The 22,315-nt window shown below is 39.2% G+C and overlaps 1 protein-coding gene across 9 annotated transcripts in view; it reads left to right on the forward strand.

Moving 5' to 3' along the window:
- Smarca2 (SWI/SNF related BAF chromatin remodeling complex subunit ATPase 2) overlaps positions 1–22,315 on the forward strand; it is a 166,149-nt gene that overhangs the window by 42,106 nt on the left and 101,728 nt on the right. For 8 of the 9 annotated variants that reach the window (XM_071600594.1, XM_071600595.1, XM_027954780.3 and 5 more), the window contains exons 8-14: positions 1,266–1,439; positions 4,044–4,214; positions 13,048–13,101; positions 16,311–16,441; positions 16,664–16,721; positions 17,894–17,994; positions 19,242–19,389. In XM_071600594.1, the coding sequence (XP_071456695.1) occupies positions 1,266–1,439; positions 4,044–4,214; positions 13,048–13,101; positions 16,311–16,441; positions 16,664–16,721; positions 17,894–17,994; positions 19,242–19,389 (837 nt within the window). The remainder of the gene's footprint in view (positions 1–1,265; positions 1,440–4,043; positions 4,215–13,047; positions 13,102–16,310; positions 16,442–16,663; positions 16,722–17,893; positions 17,995–19,241; positions 19,390–22,315) is intronic. The other variant, XM_071600596.1, reaches the window with a different exon arrangement.

The raw sequence follows: 22,315 nt of genomic DNA on the forward strand, positions 1-22,315 counted from the left end.
TTAGGCCAAGAGATAAATGGGTGACCTGCCCGAGATCACATACTTGGTCAGCAGCAGAATGAAGTTTAGGACCTAGCTTTCTTGAATTGCAGTCAAATATTGTTGGTTGAGACTACTATAATAAAATACCAGAAACCAGGTAGATTAGAAACAACAGGAATTTACTACTCAAAGTTCTTGATGCTGGAAGGCCAAGGTCAGCATGCCAGCATAAGTCAGTTTCTGGTGAGGACCCTCTTGTGGTTTGCAAAGTGCAGACTTCACGTGTCCTCATATGGCAGGAAGAGAGCAAGCAAGCTCTCCGGGATTCCTTTATAAGGGCACTAATTCCATTCATGGGGGCCCCACTTCTAATACCATCACATTGCAGGATTCCAGCATATGAGTTGGGGGTGGGGCCCTGCAAACACATCATACATTTAGTCGATAACAGGTATCATAGTCATGGTTTCATGGAAAGCTGCCTAACAGGTAGGCATAGGTGGGTTTCCCAGAACAAAATCCTGGGAAAAAGCAACTTGGAAAAGGAAAGAATTGAGCAAAAAGTTATTTTTATTACAAGTATAAATATGGGATCCTGGGCTTTTTGATGGCCCAGTAGAAGGTTTCACAGGGGCAGATATTTAAAAATATTCCTTTGTAGGGAATATTTTGAAATAGTTTGATATAGGATTTAATTTTGTTTTTATAATCTTTTACATTTTGTTTTTTTTCTTGTGCTTAATTAAGTGACTTAGTTTCCTTTTAAAAAATATTGAATTTTAGTATAAATAGGGTATACATTTTCCCTCCTCTATTTAAAAAAATGACTACAAATTTGTGCCATTTTCACTTCATATAAACATATTTTATATCACCGTTCTAAGATATTTAAGTTAGAGCAGAGGAAACATTACTTTTGTAACGTGATTTTTCACTGGAAATACCAGGTCCCTCAGGTTTATTTTAGAGTGCAGGAGCGATATGCTTTAAATTTGTCATTGCCAGTCTCTTTAGTCCTGGATCTTCCCATGTTGAAGCAGCCACACCCCAGAGATGGAGTTGGCTTTTCTTCTACAGATATGCAATAACACAGCCATGGAGAGGTGCGTTTTCCCACTGGCCCATAGCCTGTCCCTCACTTGCAGAGGCCAGGGCACCTGTCCCAAAATAGATTCTAGTCTGAGTTGTGTTATGTGTACATTGAGAGTCTTGGACTAAGTTGATACCTTGATGTTGGGAAGTGCATCTTAATCATCCTTTTCTCCCCCTTGTGAATCCTTTAGGAATACCTGAACAGTATTTTGCAACATGCAAAAGATTTTAAGGAATACCATCGATCTGTGGCTGGGAAGATCCAGAAGCTTTCCAAAGCAGTGGCAACTTGGCATGCCAACACTGAAAGGGAGCAGAAGAAGGAGACAGAGCGGATCGAAAAGGAGAGAATGCGGAGACTGATGGTAAGGGGGCCCCCTGCAGGAGCCCAGCCGGATGCTCGGTTCACATCTCTCTGCACTGAGAATATGAAATAAGGCAGGAGAAATGAAAGCTGCTTATCAAACATGTTAAAAAGTTTCTTTGAATTTCTGGAGGATGGACTGAGTGTCTTCTCTTTCTTATACAAAGATCTATGCCATAGATCTAGGGCCAAACTTGATGAATGTGGTGTTGTACCATTGCTGTACAGACTGTAGCTTCTCACTTACATAAAGACAGGGACGGTGTTTTACTGGAGTTTGATAATTAGATCTGGAAGAATTATAAATGAGTTTCTTCTAAAAACATCACTTCTCTGAGATGAACGGCCAAGTCCTTTTGTCTGTGTGTATGTGTGTGTGTGTGTGTGTACGTACACGTGCACGCTATTGGAGGATCAAACCCAGGTTGTGCATGCTAGGCAAGCACTCTACCACTAAGTTACCTGTATGAATGATCAAGTTTTTTTTTTTTTTGAGTGATGAAAATGTTCTGGACTTGTTAGTAATGGTGGTTGCACAACTGTCTGAATATACTAAAAATGACTGAATTTTTTGCCTTTTTTTATTGGTTGTTCAAAACATTACAAAGCTCATGACATATCATCTTTCATACATTTGATTCAAGTGAGTTATGAACTCCCATTTTTACCCCAAATACAAATTGCAGAAAAAAATGTGAATGTGTAACTGATGTGATCAAGTTTTTTTTTAATGAATAGCTTATTAGGTCTTATCTTTGAATCTAAGAAGGTCCTGGTTTTGGAGCCTCTTGGTGCTAATCAGAAATTATTCTGTTAACAGTGTAAAAAGTGATTTTTAAGTTAATTTTGAGATGTTGCTTTTTTGTGGCAGCTGTGTTATTCTCAAGAGCTATTCATGGATCATTACATTTGCACTGTTAGTTTTTAGTGGATCTATAAGGGATAGCTTTATATTGTTGGAGTATTTGGTTTTATTGGCTATTTATTTCTGAAATTGGACAAAGCACACTCTAGATTTTAGAAAAGTGTAAGCAGTCGGTCCTGATGATAGGAGACCTGCAGAACTGTCTGGGGCATAATGCCTGAGTGGGTGAAGAGAAACTTTCAGCCCATAGTTATGTACCTGGGAAATTCTGAGTGACACTGTCTTCCTTGCTGGTATTACAGTCTGTGTTTTATTTTCATTAATTGTTCTTAGATTCCATAAAGTAGACACTATGTTTTTAAAAGGTTCCAGGTGTTCCTAAATCTTACTGCCTTATCCTGCCTCCCTCTCTGTTTTTGGGAGGGAGGGGACTGTCCAAGAGATTTCTCACTAGCTAGGGAGTCCATTTTATAGTAATTGGAGCAGTCAGCAGTCAAATTTGTCTGATTCAACTGAAGTGAAACTATATTAGAACTTCAGTAACAGATTGGTTTGACACTAATGATTAGGCATTTGCAAATCATTAATTTTTGCAATTAAATGATGGAATATACAGATAATAGAGAAACTGAAGTTTTTTATCACTCTTTCTTCAAGTGAGATCAACCATAACCAAAAGCAATTAGAGTTATAATAGCATTTGAGGTTCACGCTCATTCATGGGGCAGACAGCCGCCAGACTGAGTGATGAAGCTGCTGTCACTCGGGCAAATGCTGGAGTGACATCCTCGCACTGAAGACACGAGTTTTTCTGTGATGCAGTTGCCTCTTAAAGATTTTGCAGCTTACTTCTTTTATTTAGGCATCACATGAGGAAAATATTTTGGAGTGTCCTTTAATTGGGTTGTATAAAAAAGATTTCTCTCTAAGTGGCTCAGAGTACATCAGAGTTTTATTCTGTTTAACCTCATAATGTTGCTTAATGGGAGGTGGAAGTGGAAATCATCGTATCTGTTTTATCGCTCAGCAGTATCAGACTTCAGGTGCTAAATGACTTGTCTCCAGTCACCTCAGCAATGCAGGTCTCTGACAAAAAAGAATTCTCAAAGTTTGACCTTTCCTATTATCCACAATGTTTCTTATACTTAGTTGTTTCTAAGAAATTATTTGTTAAAAGCCTATTTGATTGCTTAACTTACTGAAGTGTTTATGAATGAAAGGATCTTATGTCTGGAACTGGCTTCAAAACAATCAGTTTGGGGTAAAAGGAAGGAAGGGTAGCAATCGAACAGGAGTTGCCACCCATTAATTTTTGTTGCTTGCTGTTAGTTATATAAGAGATTGTACCATTCTATCCAGTTTTTATTATACTTAAGATTTTCTGAAATATGAAGTAAAAATAGACTTCAGAAGGGAATTGTCAAATTTTAATTATTTTTGTGCAGTTAAGGAAACAGAAGAACAAAGCACCGACTCAAAGTGCTGATAGCACCACACACACACACACAGTGGGGCTTTGTGCCCTGACTTTGCTATGAACCCCAGGGTCCCCAGACACAGGTGTTGTACATCTGTATGTTTGCCTGGTCCCAGGCCCCTTGTGATGGCTTGTGAAACCTGGCTCATCCGGTTTGTTCCACTTACCACCAAAGTTCAGAGGGTCAGTAGCAGAGAAGAACCTAAAATGCAGTTGTCAGAAAATGTGTAGGGTGCTGTCATCACTCTCTCCTTTGCTTATAGGCTGAAGATGAAGAGGGCTATAGGAAACTGATTGATCAAAAGAAAGACCGGCGCTTAGCTTACCTTTTGCAGCAGACAGATGAATATGTGGCCAATCTGACCAACCTGGTTTGGGAGCATAAACAAGCACAAGCTGCCAAAGAGAAGAAGAAGAGGAGGAGGAAGAAGAAGGTAGGTGTTCTAGTGTTGATGGCTGAGCCTCTGCTCTTCCGGCAGGGATGAGCTTGAGTATTGCTCTTTATTAAGCACCACTTCCTACACTAATGGAAGGTTTGGATTATTGAATGCCAACAACTGCATAAATTGGTATGGGAACAGACCAGGTATTGGAGATAAGGGTATGAAGGACAGGATGTACTCCACCAAAGTAATAGTCTCTATTTTCATTGTTTAATACAGTATAATATTTTAAATTGAGTACCACACAACTGGCAGGAAGAATAAAAACATACAGATAAGTGTTTGCTTAAGTTTAATGGCAGTGTGGCAGGAGACTGCTGAGTTAAGAAACTGGAATGAAAATTAAGAATAATGCAATATACAGATTGAAATAAGCCAAAGGAAGATGTACGAGGTAGCTTTTAGGATTTTTTTTTTTTTGGAACAAATTTCAGCCTATTTGGACAGATAGTGATGACAAAATTGCTCATTCAGTTCTGCTGCCCTGATGCTGCAGTGAGATAAGTGTGCAGATAAGGGTTTTAGGTAGTTAGAGGGAAAAAAAAATAGTCCTATGTAAAATATAACCTAATTATGATGAGAAATGAAGGGTAATATTTCGTATCTCTGTTCTTCAGCTATTATATCTCAATTCAGAAGTGACTTGCTGAGTGTAGGCCTCTGAATGCAGATTTCTTTAAAATTCAGATAGTCCAGTAATCTAGCTAGTTCTTGGCTGATGATCAGCCTTCTGTGTCTGTGAATATACATCCACGAACTTGACCAATCTAGGGTCAAAAATATTTTTTTGGGGGAAGGGGGTATCAGGGACTGTACTCAGGGGCACTCGACCACTGAGATACATCCCCAGCCTCATTTTGTATTTTATTTAGAGACAGGGTCTCACCGAGTTGCTTTGTGCCTCGCTTTAATTGAGGCTGGCTTTGAACTTGTGATCCTCCTGCCTCAGCCTCCGAAGCCACTGGGATTACAGGTGTGCGCCACTGTGCACAGCTTAGGATAAAAAATATTCTTAAAAATTTTGTGTGTATTAAAAGTAAACAGACTTTTTTCTTGTCACTATTTCATAAACAATACAGTTTAACAGTGACTTACGTAACACATTGTGTAGGCATCTGTTATCCAGAGAAGATTTAAAGTATGCAGGAGGATGTGTTTAGGTTACATGCAAGTGCTCTTTCATTTTATACAAGAAACTTGAGCATCCTCAGAGGTTGGTGTCCACAGGAGTCTGGGAACAGATCCCCCATGGATACCGAGGGACGACTGTATTTTGTTTTCATGATAAATTCTGATTATACCAGGTACAAACATCAACAGAAAGTCTTCATCAGAATTGTGAAGATTGAGGGTTGGTAGCACTTAATCATTTATTCTCTACACTGAATAATTGAACAAAATGTTTTTCAAAAAATAATTAATTTCATGGCTCCTGAATTCTCATACCTGTTTCATAATTAAGGAGGAGGAATAAATGATTGAGAAGGTGCCTTCTCGACCCTGATTTCCTTAGTGTAAGATAGCTTACCTTATTGTGAAGACGAACGAGGGATGACTCAGGGCTTGAATTTAGACATTTTGTTGGAGAGGAATACCTCATTTTCTTGTCAATGCAGCATCATAGACTTTGCAGAATTCTAGCTCCCAAATTTCTGACTTAAAAAGACAATGTCAGAGTTAGTGAAAGGAACACAGGCAAACCAGATACAATTCTATGAGTGGACCCCGTTTTTGTTTTTTCCTAATCTAGGGGTGTGTCTTGCCGAGGTTGTCACTATCATTGGTGTTTTTGGTGTTCAAGTTCATGTCCTATATTTCTGGTGAAGAAATGAAAGCTAATGGCCTGGATTTGAGCTCCTGGTTTATAAGAAACAGTTTCCTGCCATGGTATTTGGTAGTCTTATCATCATGGACAAAGAAAGAAAGATAGTTGACTGTCATTGATGCTGCTGATGTTTTTGTGTTGATGTGTGCAGAGTGGGGATTTGTTACAATATTTCTCATAGCACAGCTTACTCTACAGAATTTGTAGCTTGGCACTCTCTCCTTCCAAATTCTTGCCCTCAGGTTTATTAATATCACTTGTTCTTTCCGTGTTATATTTTCACTCAACAACTATTAACTGAATACTTGCTATGAGCTTAGGTTGTATGCTAAAGAGAAAAGCAGTGCAGACAGACATTAATCAAGCTTTCACCCAAATATATAATTATAAACTGTGGTTAAATGCTGTGAAGGGAAACTCAGAGTCAAATTAGAGGTGGGCCCTGCTCTTCTAGCAGACAAATAAATAATAGGTATCAAAGTAATGATAGCCTGCCTTGTGGAGATCTCTGAGCTTCTCCTGTTGGTCATTTCACATGGTAAATGCAGAGGAATTTTACTTTGACATCAGCCTCTTCCCCATCATGTGCTCAGAACACCTAGCATATCAGCACTAGGCCCTTAGCAGGACCATGGAGAAGGGGCTGTGTTTCCCTCCTGGACTATCTTGCCAGAAATGGGATAAAAAAGGAAGGAAAGAACCAGATTCCTCCTAGCCTGTCCAGTACTCTGTCTCTTTGACAGGGGTTTACGACTTAGTTCAAAGTGTGTTACCAATTCCAGATGCACCTTTATTCAAGTGCAGAAAAAAGAAAAAGGGGGACTGGGGTTGTGGCGCAGTGGTAGAACACTTTACTAGCATGCGTGAGGCATGGAGTTTGATCCTTGGGACCACATAAAAATAAACAGATAAAATAAAGGTATTGTGTCCATCTACAACTAAAAATTAAATAAATAAATAAATAAATAAATAAGTAAATAAATAAATAAATAAATAAAAAAGGAAAAGGGTGCTTTCAAAAGCACATTATTTAGCACTTTGTATTATCTGTAGTTCTTCTACCCTCCAATAGAGGGAATGATTGAGAGCTGCTTGTTCCAGCTCCTCTGATGGAGGAAACTTTTGCATCCATAAGCTTAGAAATTCTGAGCTCTCCCTTTCAGCCTTTTCTGAGAGCATTTAATATTATGCTCTGCCGATCCATGTTTTTTAAAATTAAAAAGGCATCAGTACACCTTTGTTTTGAGAAAATCTACATTACTCAGAGATGTAATAGCCCTGCGCTGGTCACAACACTTGAAGGACCCCAAAGATAGACAACTATAAAAAAAAAAAAAAAAAACTTGCCATTGAAGATGAATACGGTTGACCTTGAAATTTAATTGGAAAAGGATTGTTTTTTACCTTCAGTGGTAAACTAGTATGTGGTTTTTCTTTAAGAGAAAATAAAAAAGCCCAACGTAACAGAAGGCCTTTGTCTTTCTGTTTACTGTCACTCTTGAATAAAGGCATGGGTTTTCTTTAACCTCTCATGACCTTGTTTAATTTTCTCTTCTCACCATTAGGGGCCTTTATGTGTAGTATATATTTATAAATCATTTTTGAAACTTCTCATTCTCAGCCTGGTCTTTCATTATTGCCTTTGAAATGGAAGAAAAAGAAGTCAACTATATGCATCTACGTAAGGGTCAGAAGAAGAAGAATTTTTAAGTATTAAAATATAAAATTATGTGGAACCAGTCTCTGCAGTATTTTAGGAAGAAGGTGCTGTTATGTGCATTTAACATGACCTTAAGGTCTCTGATCTCTGCCATCGTTATTCTCTAATATCCACAGGGTGATGACAGGATAAGAAAGAAGGAGCTAGATAAAGCCACCAGGTATATGGAAATAGGACTGAACATGGCCTTATGAGTAAATTGGATGAGTACTCCCTGAATCATGTAAATTCATAACTGTATAAGAAAAATATGCATATTAATTTTCCCTTTTAGATATTTTATTAAAGGATGTATTACACAGTACTTCAATCTCTTGGTCTGTTAAGAGGGTGATAGGAAGTTATTTACCCCACAGATTTGTTGTGAGGTTTACATGGGAAAGTTTATATAAAGCATTTAGAATTCTTCCTGGTACATATTAAGTGCTCAGTAAATATTAGTTGTTGTACCAAGAATTCTGTGATATAAAAGAGTGATCATGTAGTTGAAATGTGGTTGTAGGTTTTTGAAAATGAAATACTTTTTTGTCCATTGACTGCATATTTTTTGTAATGTTGACTATGTAAATGGTCACCATATTTTTGTACTTGAGGATCAATTGGTTATTAATGTAAGGATGTCTTTTTCAGTGATAGATTCTTTGACTCTTGGTGCATGCAGAAGAAAAATGAGGATTTGTTATTTTTGGTGGACTCTGCTTACCACTGGGCTCCTGAACTTCTACAAAGAGAATTTTCTAATTACATAGGCTCTAATTTAGAATGGCTCCTGGTGGTAATGAGGTATTTCTTGCAGTGCCTTAGGATATGTTTTTGCCTAACCTGGTCAAAAGCTTATGCTAGAGGGCACCCCTGTTACTGCTTAGCAGTCTAGCCTTTTCAGAGGTTTTGCTTCCAGAGCTATTTGACATCAAGCCAAATATAAATATGAAATTCTCCTTTCCACATCTTTCAATGGGATGTATACTAGCAGAACTATGTTTTTGTTATTTATTTGTGACATTTCTTGAAAACCTGAGATACAAATTGGCATGTGCTCAGAAAACCCATGGGGTTTCACTGTGCCACAGATCTCTTATATTTTTTTTTCTCTTACATTAATTTTTTTTCTAAGTTGCTTTGTTCTTCTCTCTCTCTCTCTCTCTCTCTCTCTCTCTCATTGATTGCTATTATAAGTAAAACTCAGAACTGTTTCCTTGGAGGGAGAACTGTCCTGACACGCTGTATTGGTCAATGTAGTGATAGGAAATATCTTTTTGCAACCTTTGTAGATAGGTTAAAAAAAAATCAGAAAAGCCTGTTGTCATAATTTATAGTGAAAAAAGCATCAAATACAAAAATAGTGATGTTGGTGAGGCTTTTGTTTTAAATTTAAGTTATTTCCTGATTCTTCTGAATTCTTAAATTTGTCTTCCATTTCTCCAAAGACTGTACAGTTTATTGCAGCTTTTACCTGTAAAATTCTCCTAAGTGAAAGAAAGGTTGTAAGCAGTTCTGCCCATTTGGGTATAAGGCCTAGTAAAAGAGTAGGTAGACACAGTGCTACAATGATTAGATTTATGTGAGTAGTTTAATGTCAAATAGGTGAAACCAGAAGTTTGGATCAAAGTCCTGTTTAACTGGATTGACCAGTTAGTGGAATCAGAATGTTCCAATTGGTTTTGTCTTTAAGATACAACCCAGGTAATGTGCAAATGCCTGTTAATTTGATATTCCTGGGCATTTTTTTATTGCCTGATAACCTATCTTAATGCTCACAGCACTGCTTAAATGACAGTAAAAGTAACCCAAGTGGTTCCTAAAGCTTAGGTTTCCATCGAAGCAGAATGAGTCCTTAAGATGCCAGCACGTTGGAATGTTGTTTCAGCATATTGTAACAATACCTGCTGGGGAATAAAATGCATTCACTTTATAATAGATTGTAAAATATTCGACATAAAACTGTTTCTTTACAAAATGAGGCTCTTTGTAGCCCCTGTGCTGTGGTAAACTAAATAAAGTGCCCCACCGAAGTCCTCTTCTTGAGTTCAGCTTACACAGGATTTTCATAGTTAGGGATTTCTTTCCCTCTGCAGTCCCGTTGCTCATTATTTTACACACCTTCTGTGTAGAAGATGAGTAGCCTGACCGTAGCTTTGTTCGCCAACATTCCTAAGTGGAGGATGGGAATTGACACTGACCTTGGAAGTTGTGAACTCAAATCGTCTTTAGTTTGAATGATTTTTACTAACAAGTTATCTCCAGTTAGGAGTAATTTGTATCATTCTATCTCTTGGTATGACTAGGTTAAGTAGACTCTTCTCTCCCTACAGAAGCATAATTAGTTCTCAACTTTTTGTAGACAGGAAGAAGCCAGTGCAAGCTTGATTAATGAATGAATTACAGTATTTGTTTTGGTATTTTTTAGTCAATGAATGTAAGCCCGGGTGTCAGCCAGCAATATTAAGAGCCTGTGTTTATGATTTCATGCTGCAGATAACTCTGAAAATCTGTCAGGTGGCAGGAGATGCTATAGCTGCTGCTGCAGTAGTGTTAGGCCACTTCACCAAGGGCTTGGAGAGTATCCAAAGTTAGCTCACATAGTAGCACCAGTCATAATCTCTTGGATAGAAATTTAAATAGGGGAGGATTTTGGCTTAGTTTTGCTTGTTCTTTTTATTTTGAGATGAAAATTTGGTTTAACGTGAGAACATGGATTTATGAAAGCACACCAACCAGAGACCCTTACCAAGCTGGAAGAACCCAAAACATCATGGGAGAAAGGGCATCATGGAGTAGAGCACTACTTGGCTTCTGCCTCTTAAAACAATGTGGCAAAAGTGGGTCTAAGGACAGGGCATATATGAGAGAGGTCACACAGAACTCCAATGACAAATTGTGTGTGTGTGTGTGTGTGTGTGTGTGTATTCTTAACTATTTTGTGACTTGCAAATATATTGGTGACTGATTACAATAATAATTATTGAGTGAGTATAATCAAAGTAGAAGGTGCTGTTCTTGGTGCTTTTGTTCATTCCTGCATTCCCCCACTATTTATTTAATGGCTTTTAGGTGCTAAGCGCAGCTCTTCAAGGTGTGAGAATCCCTCAGTAAGCAAAACAAATAGAAGCCCCAAACCTGTAGTCCTGTGAGACAGTTTTTAGACAATGCTAGAGACACTCTTAATTATGGACATGAAAGACTAGCCTCACACTGCTCTGGCTTGGTTATGTTGTAGAGGTGGACACTTCTGGCATACTTTATGTAGAACGTTGGATTGTGCATGTTGAAACAGTGATCTGGCCCTGCAGCAACCCTGAGACTCTTACCATCCCTATTTCACACAAGAGGGAACCAAGACACACAGAGAAGCAGATTTGCTCAGGATCACAGTGAAGGTTTCTTGTACTTAATCCAGGTCTGGGATTCACGCTTAGGTTGCCTAATTTCAGAACCAGGAGGCTTAAATCTAATAGTGCTTTGCCTTTGCATTTGATACCTAATAGAATTTTTAAATATAGTTTAGGGGACTCTACATACTAAAAGGGCCCGATTATGAAGCAGTTTTTAGATAATGCTGGCTAGTCCGTAGTATATTCATAGGAAAGTATCCTTCAGAATAGTTTCGCTTCTATTCATTTATGGTGTTTCAAGCTTTTAAATGTTCTATTCATTGAAATGGTGATCCAGTTCCACTTGCTAGATATTTGAAATTGACTTTTTCATTGTCTCATTAGATTTTCTTTGTTGGCCAAATTTGTAGCTTATTTCTGGTTTGCATGGAAAGAATGGTGGGATTAATTGACTTTCTCCCATTAATTAAAACTATCCCTTGAGTGCAGTGCCTGAGACTTCCAAAGACGGGTCCTTCAGTGGCTGGAGGCAGGGATGGTTTCTTTGCTGAGGGAGGGCCTCTGCCATTGTTCACTGCCTCCCTAGCCTTAAGTTGCAGGGCCTGATGCACTGGGAAGCCCATCATTCCTTTTGAGCTTGTAAATATTTTTATTTCAGAGTGGCATAGACAGAAAACTAAGTTCTTGGACTGTCATAACCAAATGCTTTGGTAGGAGCTACATTGTTGTATGCCTGTGCCTTGGCATATATACACATGCGGATATTTGGCAAGAGAGTTATTTTATAAAAGGATCTTCAAAAATTTTAAACATTTATAACACTGCCCCTTTTCAGTATGAACAAAAGGTTAGATTTTAAACATTGAACATTTTCAATAAAAGTTGTTTTGTTGAGATACTATTGAATTATTTTCATGGAAGGCAAAGATATATTAATAGAATCAATGTCTTAAGTAAGTGAAGTTGAGTTAATATTGATCCCATATCATTATATATATTTTTAATTAACTAAAGAGCCCAAGGGAGAAATGCTCATTTTCTTCAATGTCTTGACAAAGGAAATGACTGAAGTTTTTTTTTTCCCTCTCGTTGTTTTACATAGAAATAATATAGCTTTTCAGTAATAACTATAAAATAAAGATTCTGTAAAGGTGATATGAAATATTTTCACTTGTCAGAGAGGTTATTATAAGTGGAAGAAGTTTCAGACTATTTTGTATATATTACAGATGAGCTCTCTTGGATCTGTATAAAAGGTGACATAATCTTAGCTACTGATTTAGTTGTCTTTGAGGCACATAGAGGTTAATGGACTAAGATATTGAAATATTTAAGAAAAGGTAGATGACAGAATTTTTCATGAGATCATGGTATCTGTATCCAATTTCCTTATATACACACTGTGGAAATGTGTATATTACGAAAGCCAATTAGGTAGAATGAAAAACACCCAGGAAACTCATGGAAATTTGTATTATTTTATATTTTTATGACCCAGGAGCAGCCCAGAGCTGATTCTTGATGGACATTTTTAGAATGCGCTTCTTTATTGCTGATGAAAACTTGCTTAGGGAATAGGCAAGTTGAACTAATTATGTCAGGATTTGTCTCCACGGTGCCAAACACAAGAAGGAAGTTTCTTGTCCTCACTGCTGTCTCAGTGCTGCCATGTCTTACGCTCTTTGGGTCTCTAAAGATGCAATCCACAAATCTCTAGTGTGCTGGCCTTGAATCACATCTGGCTTTAAATGACTCTCTGCCAGTTGCTAATACAATGCATGCTTTGTGCTTTGTCTCAGATAGCAAAGAGAAATAAAAAGACATTCACACTTAAGCTTTGTTAGATGATTATGGGCCATAATGAAATAAGGATATGTACCAAAGAATTGTCATGAAGTCCTGTCCCATCCTCTTGATTAACACATAACATTTGACATTGTTTTGCAGAAGGCTGAAGAGAATGCAGAGGGTGGGGAGTCTGCCCTGGGACCAGATGGAGAGGTAAGGGAAGTTGCCCCCATTGCAACCACGCTCTGCTGAACGGAGTCCCTCTCATATACAGTGCAGTACCATTCTGTGTGTGTACTAATTTTATTTTTATTCAGCTAATCATTTTAAAAACAGTAGTACATAGTAGAAAATCAGAATGCTGTAAAAGGGATACAATGAAAAGCAATCTGCTTCCATTTCAGACTGATAAGGTTTCTTGTGGACCTTTCCAAAATTTTCTGTGCACAGATAGACCTATTGATGAGTATATGGAATGTATGTGAATTTTATGTGATTCTGTAACTACATTTGCTCAGTTAGTAATACAGAAGCATTAAGTATGACCCAGCTTCCCTAGTTGTTTATTAATTCGGAACTACAAAAATATATAAATTGAGAGGTTGGGGATATAGCTCAGAGGGTAAAGTGCTTGCCTCGCATGCACAAGGCCCTGGGTTTGATCCCAGTACCACACACAAACAAATATAAATTGAACAGTTCAAGTATTTGGTTAACTTATTTTTTGACAACTCTAAAGGCTTAGAGTAGAGCTCATGTATGTAAATACATGAACACAGTCCTCAATTTTATTTCCTGGTATTTCCAATGTTCTCTTGGTTCAGAAGGATACAGTTATTTATTTATTTATTGGATTTTTTTTTTTTTTTCTGAAAAACTCAAGGATCTGTTGCCAGTGATTCACAGTGAGGAGGCACATCCCCCAAGCAGAGCAGGAAGAAAGTTTGTTTGAAACTACTTCTTCCCTCACACCTTGATCAGCCTGTTTGGAGGGCTGGGCATGGGATGCCCCTTCTCATTCTAGAATCACTGTGCACACGAGTCCTGTTGTGTGCTCACACAGTCTGGATGCAGAAAAAAGGTCCTTCCATGCAGAAACCTTGAAAATAAATGTTGTCTAACTACTGTAATTCATCACAGTGGAAGAAAGGATCAGGATAAATGTCTAAGTGAAGAAACTCTCAGTGGGCTGTTATGAGGGAAGAATACTATCTATCAGAGCACTTAGACATGATTCCAGCTTGCCTTACCTAAGCATGTCGCATGTCTATTTGTAATTAGCAAGCATGCAAGAAGAGATTTAATATGTTACTGTCATTGTGCTCTTTCTCTTATTATCTCTTGGGAGTATTAGTCACTGATCTTGGACCTGTGACATATACCTTTTCCCCCTACTTTCATTTTTAACACATGTGAATTCTGATTGCTGAAGTTTGCAAAGTGGACATCTTGCTCAGTTTGTTGTGAAATAATGCTCTTATTAATCTTCTGTGTTCCTTCAGTGTTTTTTGCCAAAGTTCTAATTCCAGCCGCAGTGATTTCCAATTTTCTTTGAGGCATGACATTAGCAATAAAGCAAGCTCTATTAAAATAGTTCCAGATATGACTTTTTTTCCAAGGGAAATGATAGCAAGTGGTCGATTTCCTTCTTTAGCTTGTGAGTATATGGATGACCTTTTGCATTAATGAGGAAGAAACATCATATTGCCACGCAAATTATTGGTGCCTGAAACCACTCTGTTACACTGCATGAAAGGGAAAAGAATAAACTGGAGTAAGCTTTTTCTTCTTTTAAGGTTATTTTTTGTGAACAATCACTAGTATATTGTTTATATATTTTTTATTCTGACAGTGCTTTGTTGAGGGAGTAAAGAAGTATTTTTTTTTTTTTTTTTGGTCATAGCCTATAAGATATAGTAGGTAGCCTTCAGCATGCTGTTTTCCCTGTCAATTTGCTTAATTGGAATAGTAAATTATACAGTAATCCTAATTACAGCTGATAGTGTTTCCTTTATTTATTTGACCACAAAACCAATTAAGAATAACTTCGGAAAAATTCTTTGAAATAATAAATTGCCTAATCCATTTTATTGCTCTTGAGGAAGTAGGTAAACTTGAAGCAATCACAAATCAAGCATTTCCAAGCATCTTACCTGGGAATGTGCTCCTAGAAGTTGGTATCCCATCAGTAGCATTCATTTGCCTAGGATTGCTCCATTTGGGGGCCTTTTGAGACAATTTGTTCTCGAGTAGGTTAAATACAACCTCTGCAATTTCATTTATTCTTTTAATTTTCTGAGCAAGACATTTTTTAGAGCTTAGTAATGAACTTCAGCTTAGCCTTGATCAGTCCACCAGGTTATAAATAATCAGGCCCTTTTCTTTATCATACAGGACAGTGGTTGAGTTAGATACCTGGTAGTTTGATTTTGATAAAGAACACTGGTTCTGCAGAAGCCAGTCCAGCCACTAATGAGATAGCATGAATTATAGTACCTTTTCTTTCCTGAATCTTTGAAACCAAGGCTTTGCTATAGTTACCTAGGACTGTTAGTTGAGGTGGTGGTTGTTAGTTCCAGAAAACCAAGATCAACTCTGCCTGCCTTAGGTAAAAAAGGGAATGTAGTACAGATTGAGTATCCCTTATCCTAAGTGCTTGGGACCAGAAATGTTTAAGATTTTAGGTTTTTTTTGGATTGGGGAATAATTTGCATATACATAATGAGATTGTCTTGGAGATGGGACCCAACTCTGAACATGCATTTCATTTATGTTTCACATAAACCTTACACACATAGCCTGAAAGTAATTTTACACCATATTTTTAGTCCACCTGTGTTTTGACTGTGACCTGTTCTATGAGTTGTGGAGTTTTCTACTTGTATGTGTCATGTCAGACTCAAAAAGCTTTGGAGTTTGATTATTTTTGGATTAGGGCTGCTCACCCTGTAGGAGGATATTGGTAACTCATCAGATCTCCAGGAATACCGGAGAGTCAGACCCAGAACTCTGCCCAGTATGGTACTGTACAACTAATCTGTTGAAGACTTACTTGGCTGTTGTTGGGAGTGGGAGCTTGACTGAGCCCAAGGCACTTCACTGACATGGCTGCCACTATGATCTGCCTTCTTCTGGTGCACCGGTTGGTCCCCACTGCCTTGAACTTCTGGCTCCTAAATCAGAGTGTTGGCGAATGCATACAGTTGAAGCAGCTAAGGTCTCGAACCTGCACCTTAGCTGCCAGGGAGTTCTTTAGTGGGAGGTGGCCTCTCACTTCCCCCCCAGACACATTAGGTAGTGAAACTTAAAAACACAAGGAAAGGTTTCAGATGCTGGGCAGCCAAATGGCTGAGAAATGTCTAGTGCAGACCGAGAGGGTGTCTTAAGATCCAGCAGTGACATGACTTTTCCCCCCCTTCTAGCCAATAGATGAGAGCAGTCAGATGAGTGACCTGCCTGTCAAAGTGACTCACACAGAAACTGGCAAAGTCCTCTTTGGACCAGAAGCACCCAAAGCAAGTCAGCTGGACGCCTGGTTGGAAATGAATCCTGGGTATGGCATGAAAGCACCATTACTGGTGTTCTTTGGGCTTCTTAGGTTTTGATGATCCTTGTAAAGTCCTTGAGACTAAAACAATGTGGGCTTGCTGAGACGGTGGAAGTGCTTTTCTGCGTCTGTCACCTGTACACAGAACATGCTCCTTAAGTCCTGCGTGTCTATTGTTTCACCATTGAAAGAACTAAACCCCCTCTTTTTCTCTATTCCTTTCCTTAGTTATGAAGTTGCCCCTAGATCTGACAGTGAAGAGAGTGATTCTGACTATGAGGAGGAGGTATGTATACATCTGTGTTTGGGGTTTACTATTGAAGTTCATAAGGGAGGAAAGTTTTTTCTTAATGGAGTCCCAGACCCAGAGTCCTTCTGTCCCTTCTTCCTCTAGGGTTGACTTTCAGGTGAAGGTTGGAGCTAAGCATGTGCAAGAGCTCTGATGTTACATGCCTAGTGGCACACTGATCTCCTGGGGCTCCTGGCTGATGGGGAAGCTCAGTGAATTCTAAACTCATTTGGGACCAAGAGAAGAGAAGTGGGCATTAAATTGGAGATGTTGAAAAGGTCTTTAGGGGAAAATTGACGATGGATTACATTGGGAAGGGCAGTCCCATGCATCTGAGTGGTTCACAGTGAGAGTTAATTGCCTAAAAATTTCTGAGTCCATGAGCCCTAGAGTCTATTTGAAGGTGCAAACCTGAGAACTTAGATAAAAAGAGTACCATGGTCTTGGCTTAATGAGTTTATCGATCCTCTGGATTTCTCTCTAAATGTGATTTTTGTTTGAATCCTTTGATATACTTGTTACCTAAAGAGAAGCACACTTCTCAGTCTCTTGGAAGGAATTCTTAATGTCTAGAACATAAAATGGGAATCTTGGATACTTTGAATAGAAACTAAGAAATAATTACGGTATTTGTTAGGTCAGTTATGAAATTTCAATAATTACAAATAGAAAGATTAAAAGAAGTTTGAATACTCAGAAATGTGTGATGTGAAGCAGCAGCAGAAAGCAGTATTCCTCTGCACGGAGCACTTGGGGGGTCCTCAAGAGTTCTGCAGGCATATTCATAGGGAACGTATTTAGGAGAAGGAGTATATTAAGATGTCTGAAGCCTGACTTTGGAGAGAAGGATGTAGCAGATATGGTGTACCAGGCTCTCTGATAACCACATGATGACAAACATGCAAGTTCTTGGCATGATTTTTACATGTTTAGTCTTGGGAGCAAGGGTCTAGTGTCCCCAGAGGGTCCCTTTCATTCTCCCATTCAATGCTCTAAACAACAATGGAGTGGTGAGTTGCCTGGTAAGTAGATGTTAAATTCACTTCCTCTTCACTGTATTCACTGGCTTCATTCATAAAGTTGGATGTTACTTGTCTTTTCAGGAAATGCCAATCATAAAATTCCCTTGTAAAAATGTAGTTTTCCCCATATCTTTGCTCCTTTCCCAGGATGAAGAAGAAGAGTCTAGTAGGCAGGAAACCGAAGAGAAAATCCTTCTGGATCCAAACAGTGAAGAAGTTTCCGAGAAAGATGCGAAGCAGATCATCGAGTATGTGTCTCTGTTTTCTCCCTTGGAGATATACTGCGTGAGGATCACACTGTGTGGTTTTTCTTTTAGAAACTCTTGTTTAAGGGAGGGAGCCATCTTCATGCCCTGTAGTTGACTTGGCACTGTCCCCGCAGCCTCTCAGAAGTCACTGAGCTCCAGTCCCCCAGGTCCACAGGCTCCATGTTGCTCATCTCCTCCCTTTGTTCCTCTTCCCTTCCTCCTCACCTTCCTCCCACCCTCCTTTTCTCCCCGACTCTTCTCCTTCCTTATCCCCTCCTCCATTGTGGCCTGTTCACACCTGTCACTGGCACTTCTGTCCCAGGTTGGAATAATCAGATTTATCCTTATCTGGTGAAGCTGCTTCCCTGCTTTTTCTGCCTCCATTAATGAGACCCTCACCTAGAAGCCCGAGTTTGCAATGCCATTCCCGTCTCACCCCAGCTGCCACAGCTGAGTCAGCCCTGGGCTCCACCCAGCCCCTCAACCCCCACTCCACCCTTCTGAGTACCAGGTCTTACCATCCTATCAGTGGTCTACACATCTCTCTGCTTGGATAGCTCATTATTATAAGGAAAGTTGTATTATTGTAAGAAAATTGTTGTGAAACAGTAGGCAAAAGGGAAAATTTTAAAAGTTGAGTTGTTTTCTGAAAACCAGAAATAAACATCCTAATATTCTCCCCCGCCCTTTTCCATAGCTAGCTGCCCCATTTCAAGAACCTTTGTTCTCCCAATGCACTCCTGTTCCTTTGCTGAAGGCATTCGGAACACCTCCATGGCTCTTCATTGCCCATGGAGTAAAATACGGCCTCATTAACAAGCCATAAAAGATCAGAGACTACCTTCCTTCCTTCTTAACCCTGTAATGTCCTCTTTGATCCTCTCTCATATGTCCTCCAGTCTTTAGCCAATGTTCTGTGAAAAGAACAAATTCATTGGCAGAAGATTAATCTGTAACTGTAGGGTTCAAGCCCCTCTCAGTCTTTGGAGATCAAGGACACCTATTGTGGCCTGGGCAGAGGAAGTAACCTCTCTGAGCCTCAAGTTCCTCACATGCCTAGAATCGGGATAATGCTTACCTTGCTTCATTTCTGTGACGATTATAGCAAATATGTTTTAAGTACAAGGCATGTAGTAGTTGCTAAACTATCTGTACTGCAGCTGTTTTAGACTCTCCATTCATTTTTTGGGTGAAATACCACACACACTCAAGTGACCATGTGTGAGTCTCTGTTTTGTTGTCCTCAGGACTGCGAAGCAAGATGTGGATGATGAATACAGCATGCAGTACAGTGCCAGGGGGTCCCAGTCCTACTACACTGTGGCTCATGCCATCTCGGAACGGGTGGAGAAGCAGTCTGCCCTCCTCATCAATGGGACCCTGAAGCATTACCAGGTGATCGGCATGTCCGTGTGTCCTTGGCAAGCCATTGTGTGTTACCTGAGGTCAATTGGAGTGTGTCATGCAGCTTTTGATGGCTTGAAGATGGTGACACATTTTAGGTCATGTCACTTATATTGAGAGTCCCTCCATCAAGTCTGTAATCCTTCTTGCAGCGTCTTTCTACACGTGTTGTCTTCTTTTTCAGGACACACCATACCAGTTTTCTCTTATAGTTTTTGGGATGAATTTTTGTTATAAGGAATACTGACTTAACATTTGGAAAGTTTCACTGGGTGTGGATCTCTTCAAAATGGAAAATCCAGCCACATCCTCTTAACATAGAAAACCTTCGTACCTGAAGTAAATGAAATATTTCTTTAAAAGTTTTAATTTTAGCTAGAGTTTCATGCTATGGATCTTACCAGCTAGTATAATCTACTACATTTATGCTTTTTCTTTTGAAAGGTACCATATAGTTGTGAGCACCTGTGCTTTGATTAAAAACTAGGCTATCAACAACAGATTTTCATTTGATCTGCCTGAATTGAGGTCCATTCTTGCACCTTTTACTACCTGTAGTGTTTCTCAAAGTGTGTTCATTGGAACATTTGTTCCATGAGTTTTTACTAAAAATATATATGATAATAATAATGGTTTGGGGGAAATACTGTCAACTGTAACTGGGACCATTATGTTATTTTCTATTTTGAATTTGGATACGTGTGTGGTTGTGTAGGGGCTCTTACTATTGGCCATAGGCATAACTCTGGTCTGCCCCAAGCCAACCAGACATGGTCCCCTTGGCATTTGCCTCTCTTGGCAATCCATGCTGCACATCAGCATCGTGCAGTAAAATATCTTTATTTATATTGCTTAAGTTTGTATTTATCACCAAGGCCATTCTTTTATATCACTTATGAATGTCCTATAAAATGTGTATCTTATAGAATATGCATGAAGAAGTGCATGCTTTAGGTCAGTGGTTCTTAAGCTTCTTGGCACCAGGTCCTATCCATTCTTAAAAGTTGGCACTGTTTGCTGCTGTCACGTGAGAGGGGAGCATGCCTTAACTGGTTGTACCATGCTGCCTGGATCGGTACTAAAGTGCCAGCAGTTGTGCCCGCAATTGCTTTTGCACCATTAGTGCTGATGTCAGTGCAGTAAAAATGACAAGTAATGCCTTTATAGTATTATGAAAATTATTTTGACCTTAGGATGTTCTGGGTGTTCTGCAAAGGTCTTGGGTGACCCCAGAGTCCCTGGAACACACTTGGAGGACCACTGCTGTCTCTCCCTGACATAGATGTTAACTTATGGTGTAGTCTAACGGACTATCGTGTACCTATATAAGAGATTCATTTTTGGATTATTCATCAGTAACTTTTAATGCCATGTGATTCCCTCCAGCATCTCTGTAAGCGTTCCTCTTCACTCCCGTTTCAAAACTCCCTCCTCTGGCTTCCAAATGTGAGTCCTGTTCCTCTCCCCTCCTCTGGAAGATTCCCTGGATGTGGGTTGTACAATCTCCCTCTGGATATTTGCCTGGTGAAGTTTCTTCTTCTTGGAAATCTGCACATTTATCTGCCTGATGTGTTCTCTGTTTTTTCACTAATTAATTTGAATTATGGCTCACAGCTTTCCATGGTCATCCTCTCTATGAGTAAGCTTTCTGTCTTGCTCCTGACAGGATTTTGTACATTTACTATTTATTTAACCTTGACATAGCTGTGGCCTTGGTGCTACTTCCTGGAGAGCCACACCTGCCCCTGTCGCAATCCCACAGCCTAGGAAAGTCCCCATCACTGTCTACAGTTACTGTGAATTTCTAGTCCTTTCTACTGCTAGTTTCTGCATTTGTTTTATCCAGAATTAACACAGATACAAAATTCAGTCTCTTTTCCAGTTTCATTAAAAAAAATATTATCCTCACTAAGTATCCAATGTTCCTGGCATTTAGCTGACTTTCCTAAAAGTCTGGTGGCATCAGGGTCATTTTGCAGGCAGACAGCCTCTCTTGTCCAGCACCTTGTGGGTTCCATTTATTTGCCCTTCTTCCCTCTCTTTTTGCCCGTTCTCTTTGAGGCTCTTTCTGTTTCTCTCAATGTCTCTTGGTTTTGCTGTAGTTGTGCAGAAACCTTTAGGATGACTTGGTTTTTTTCACCAGGTACTCCATGCGGCTCATGAAAATATTTCTTCAAACCATTGTAGAATCTCCCTAACAAAAATTCTGGCTAATACAGTTTTTAGCACATACATTGGCACTGTTGGCTACTTCTCAGTACATGGGTATAGATGTTTATTGTTTCCTCTTTGACTGCAGGATTCTGAAGGGAGACTTGCATCTTACACACCTTAGTATCCATCTGTTATAGCTCCTTGGTGATCCTTTGCAAAGAATAGTCATTTAATAAATATTTTAAAAACACAAATAACTCACTTTGTTTTTACATACAGTGAATTTTTATTAACCTTTTAATGAGCATAACTTCATTGGTAAGCCAAATTGACTTCTACATGTATGCATTATACATTGTGTGGGTGGTGGGGGTGGATGGTTGATTCTGCCATTTTAAACACAACATCTTTAATATCATAGTGCAAGGGAGTTAGTTATTGGGGAGGGAGTTTTAACAACTTTGCATTCTTACCTTCCTTTTGTACTTAACAAGAAGAATCCAAAGCGCAGGGCTTCTGTGCTTTCAAATATGTCGAACAGGTTTCCAGGCGATCAGCTCCCAGTGTGCCGCCTTTGGGGAGAACCCACATGGCAGAGTCTCCATGTGTTGCCTGGGAACATTCTCTCTGCCAAGAAAAGAAATGCCCTCCCATGGGCCCAGCAGAGTAGCCCTGGCTCCCTGGTCAGTGCTTCTTCACTGAGGGGATGCACCCTGGGGGCATCACCGAGAAGAGAAGCATGTTTCTAATGATTAATGGTCTG

Source organism: Marmota flaviventris, chromosome 13 (genome assembly GCF_047511675.1).
Source record: "Marmota flaviventris isolate mMarFla1 chromosome 13, mMarFla1.hap1, whole genome shotgun sequence".
In the NCBI taxonomy this organism is placed as follows: domain Eukaryota; kingdom Metazoa; phylum Chordata; class Mammalia; order Rodentia; family Sciuridae; genus Marmota; species Marmota flaviventris.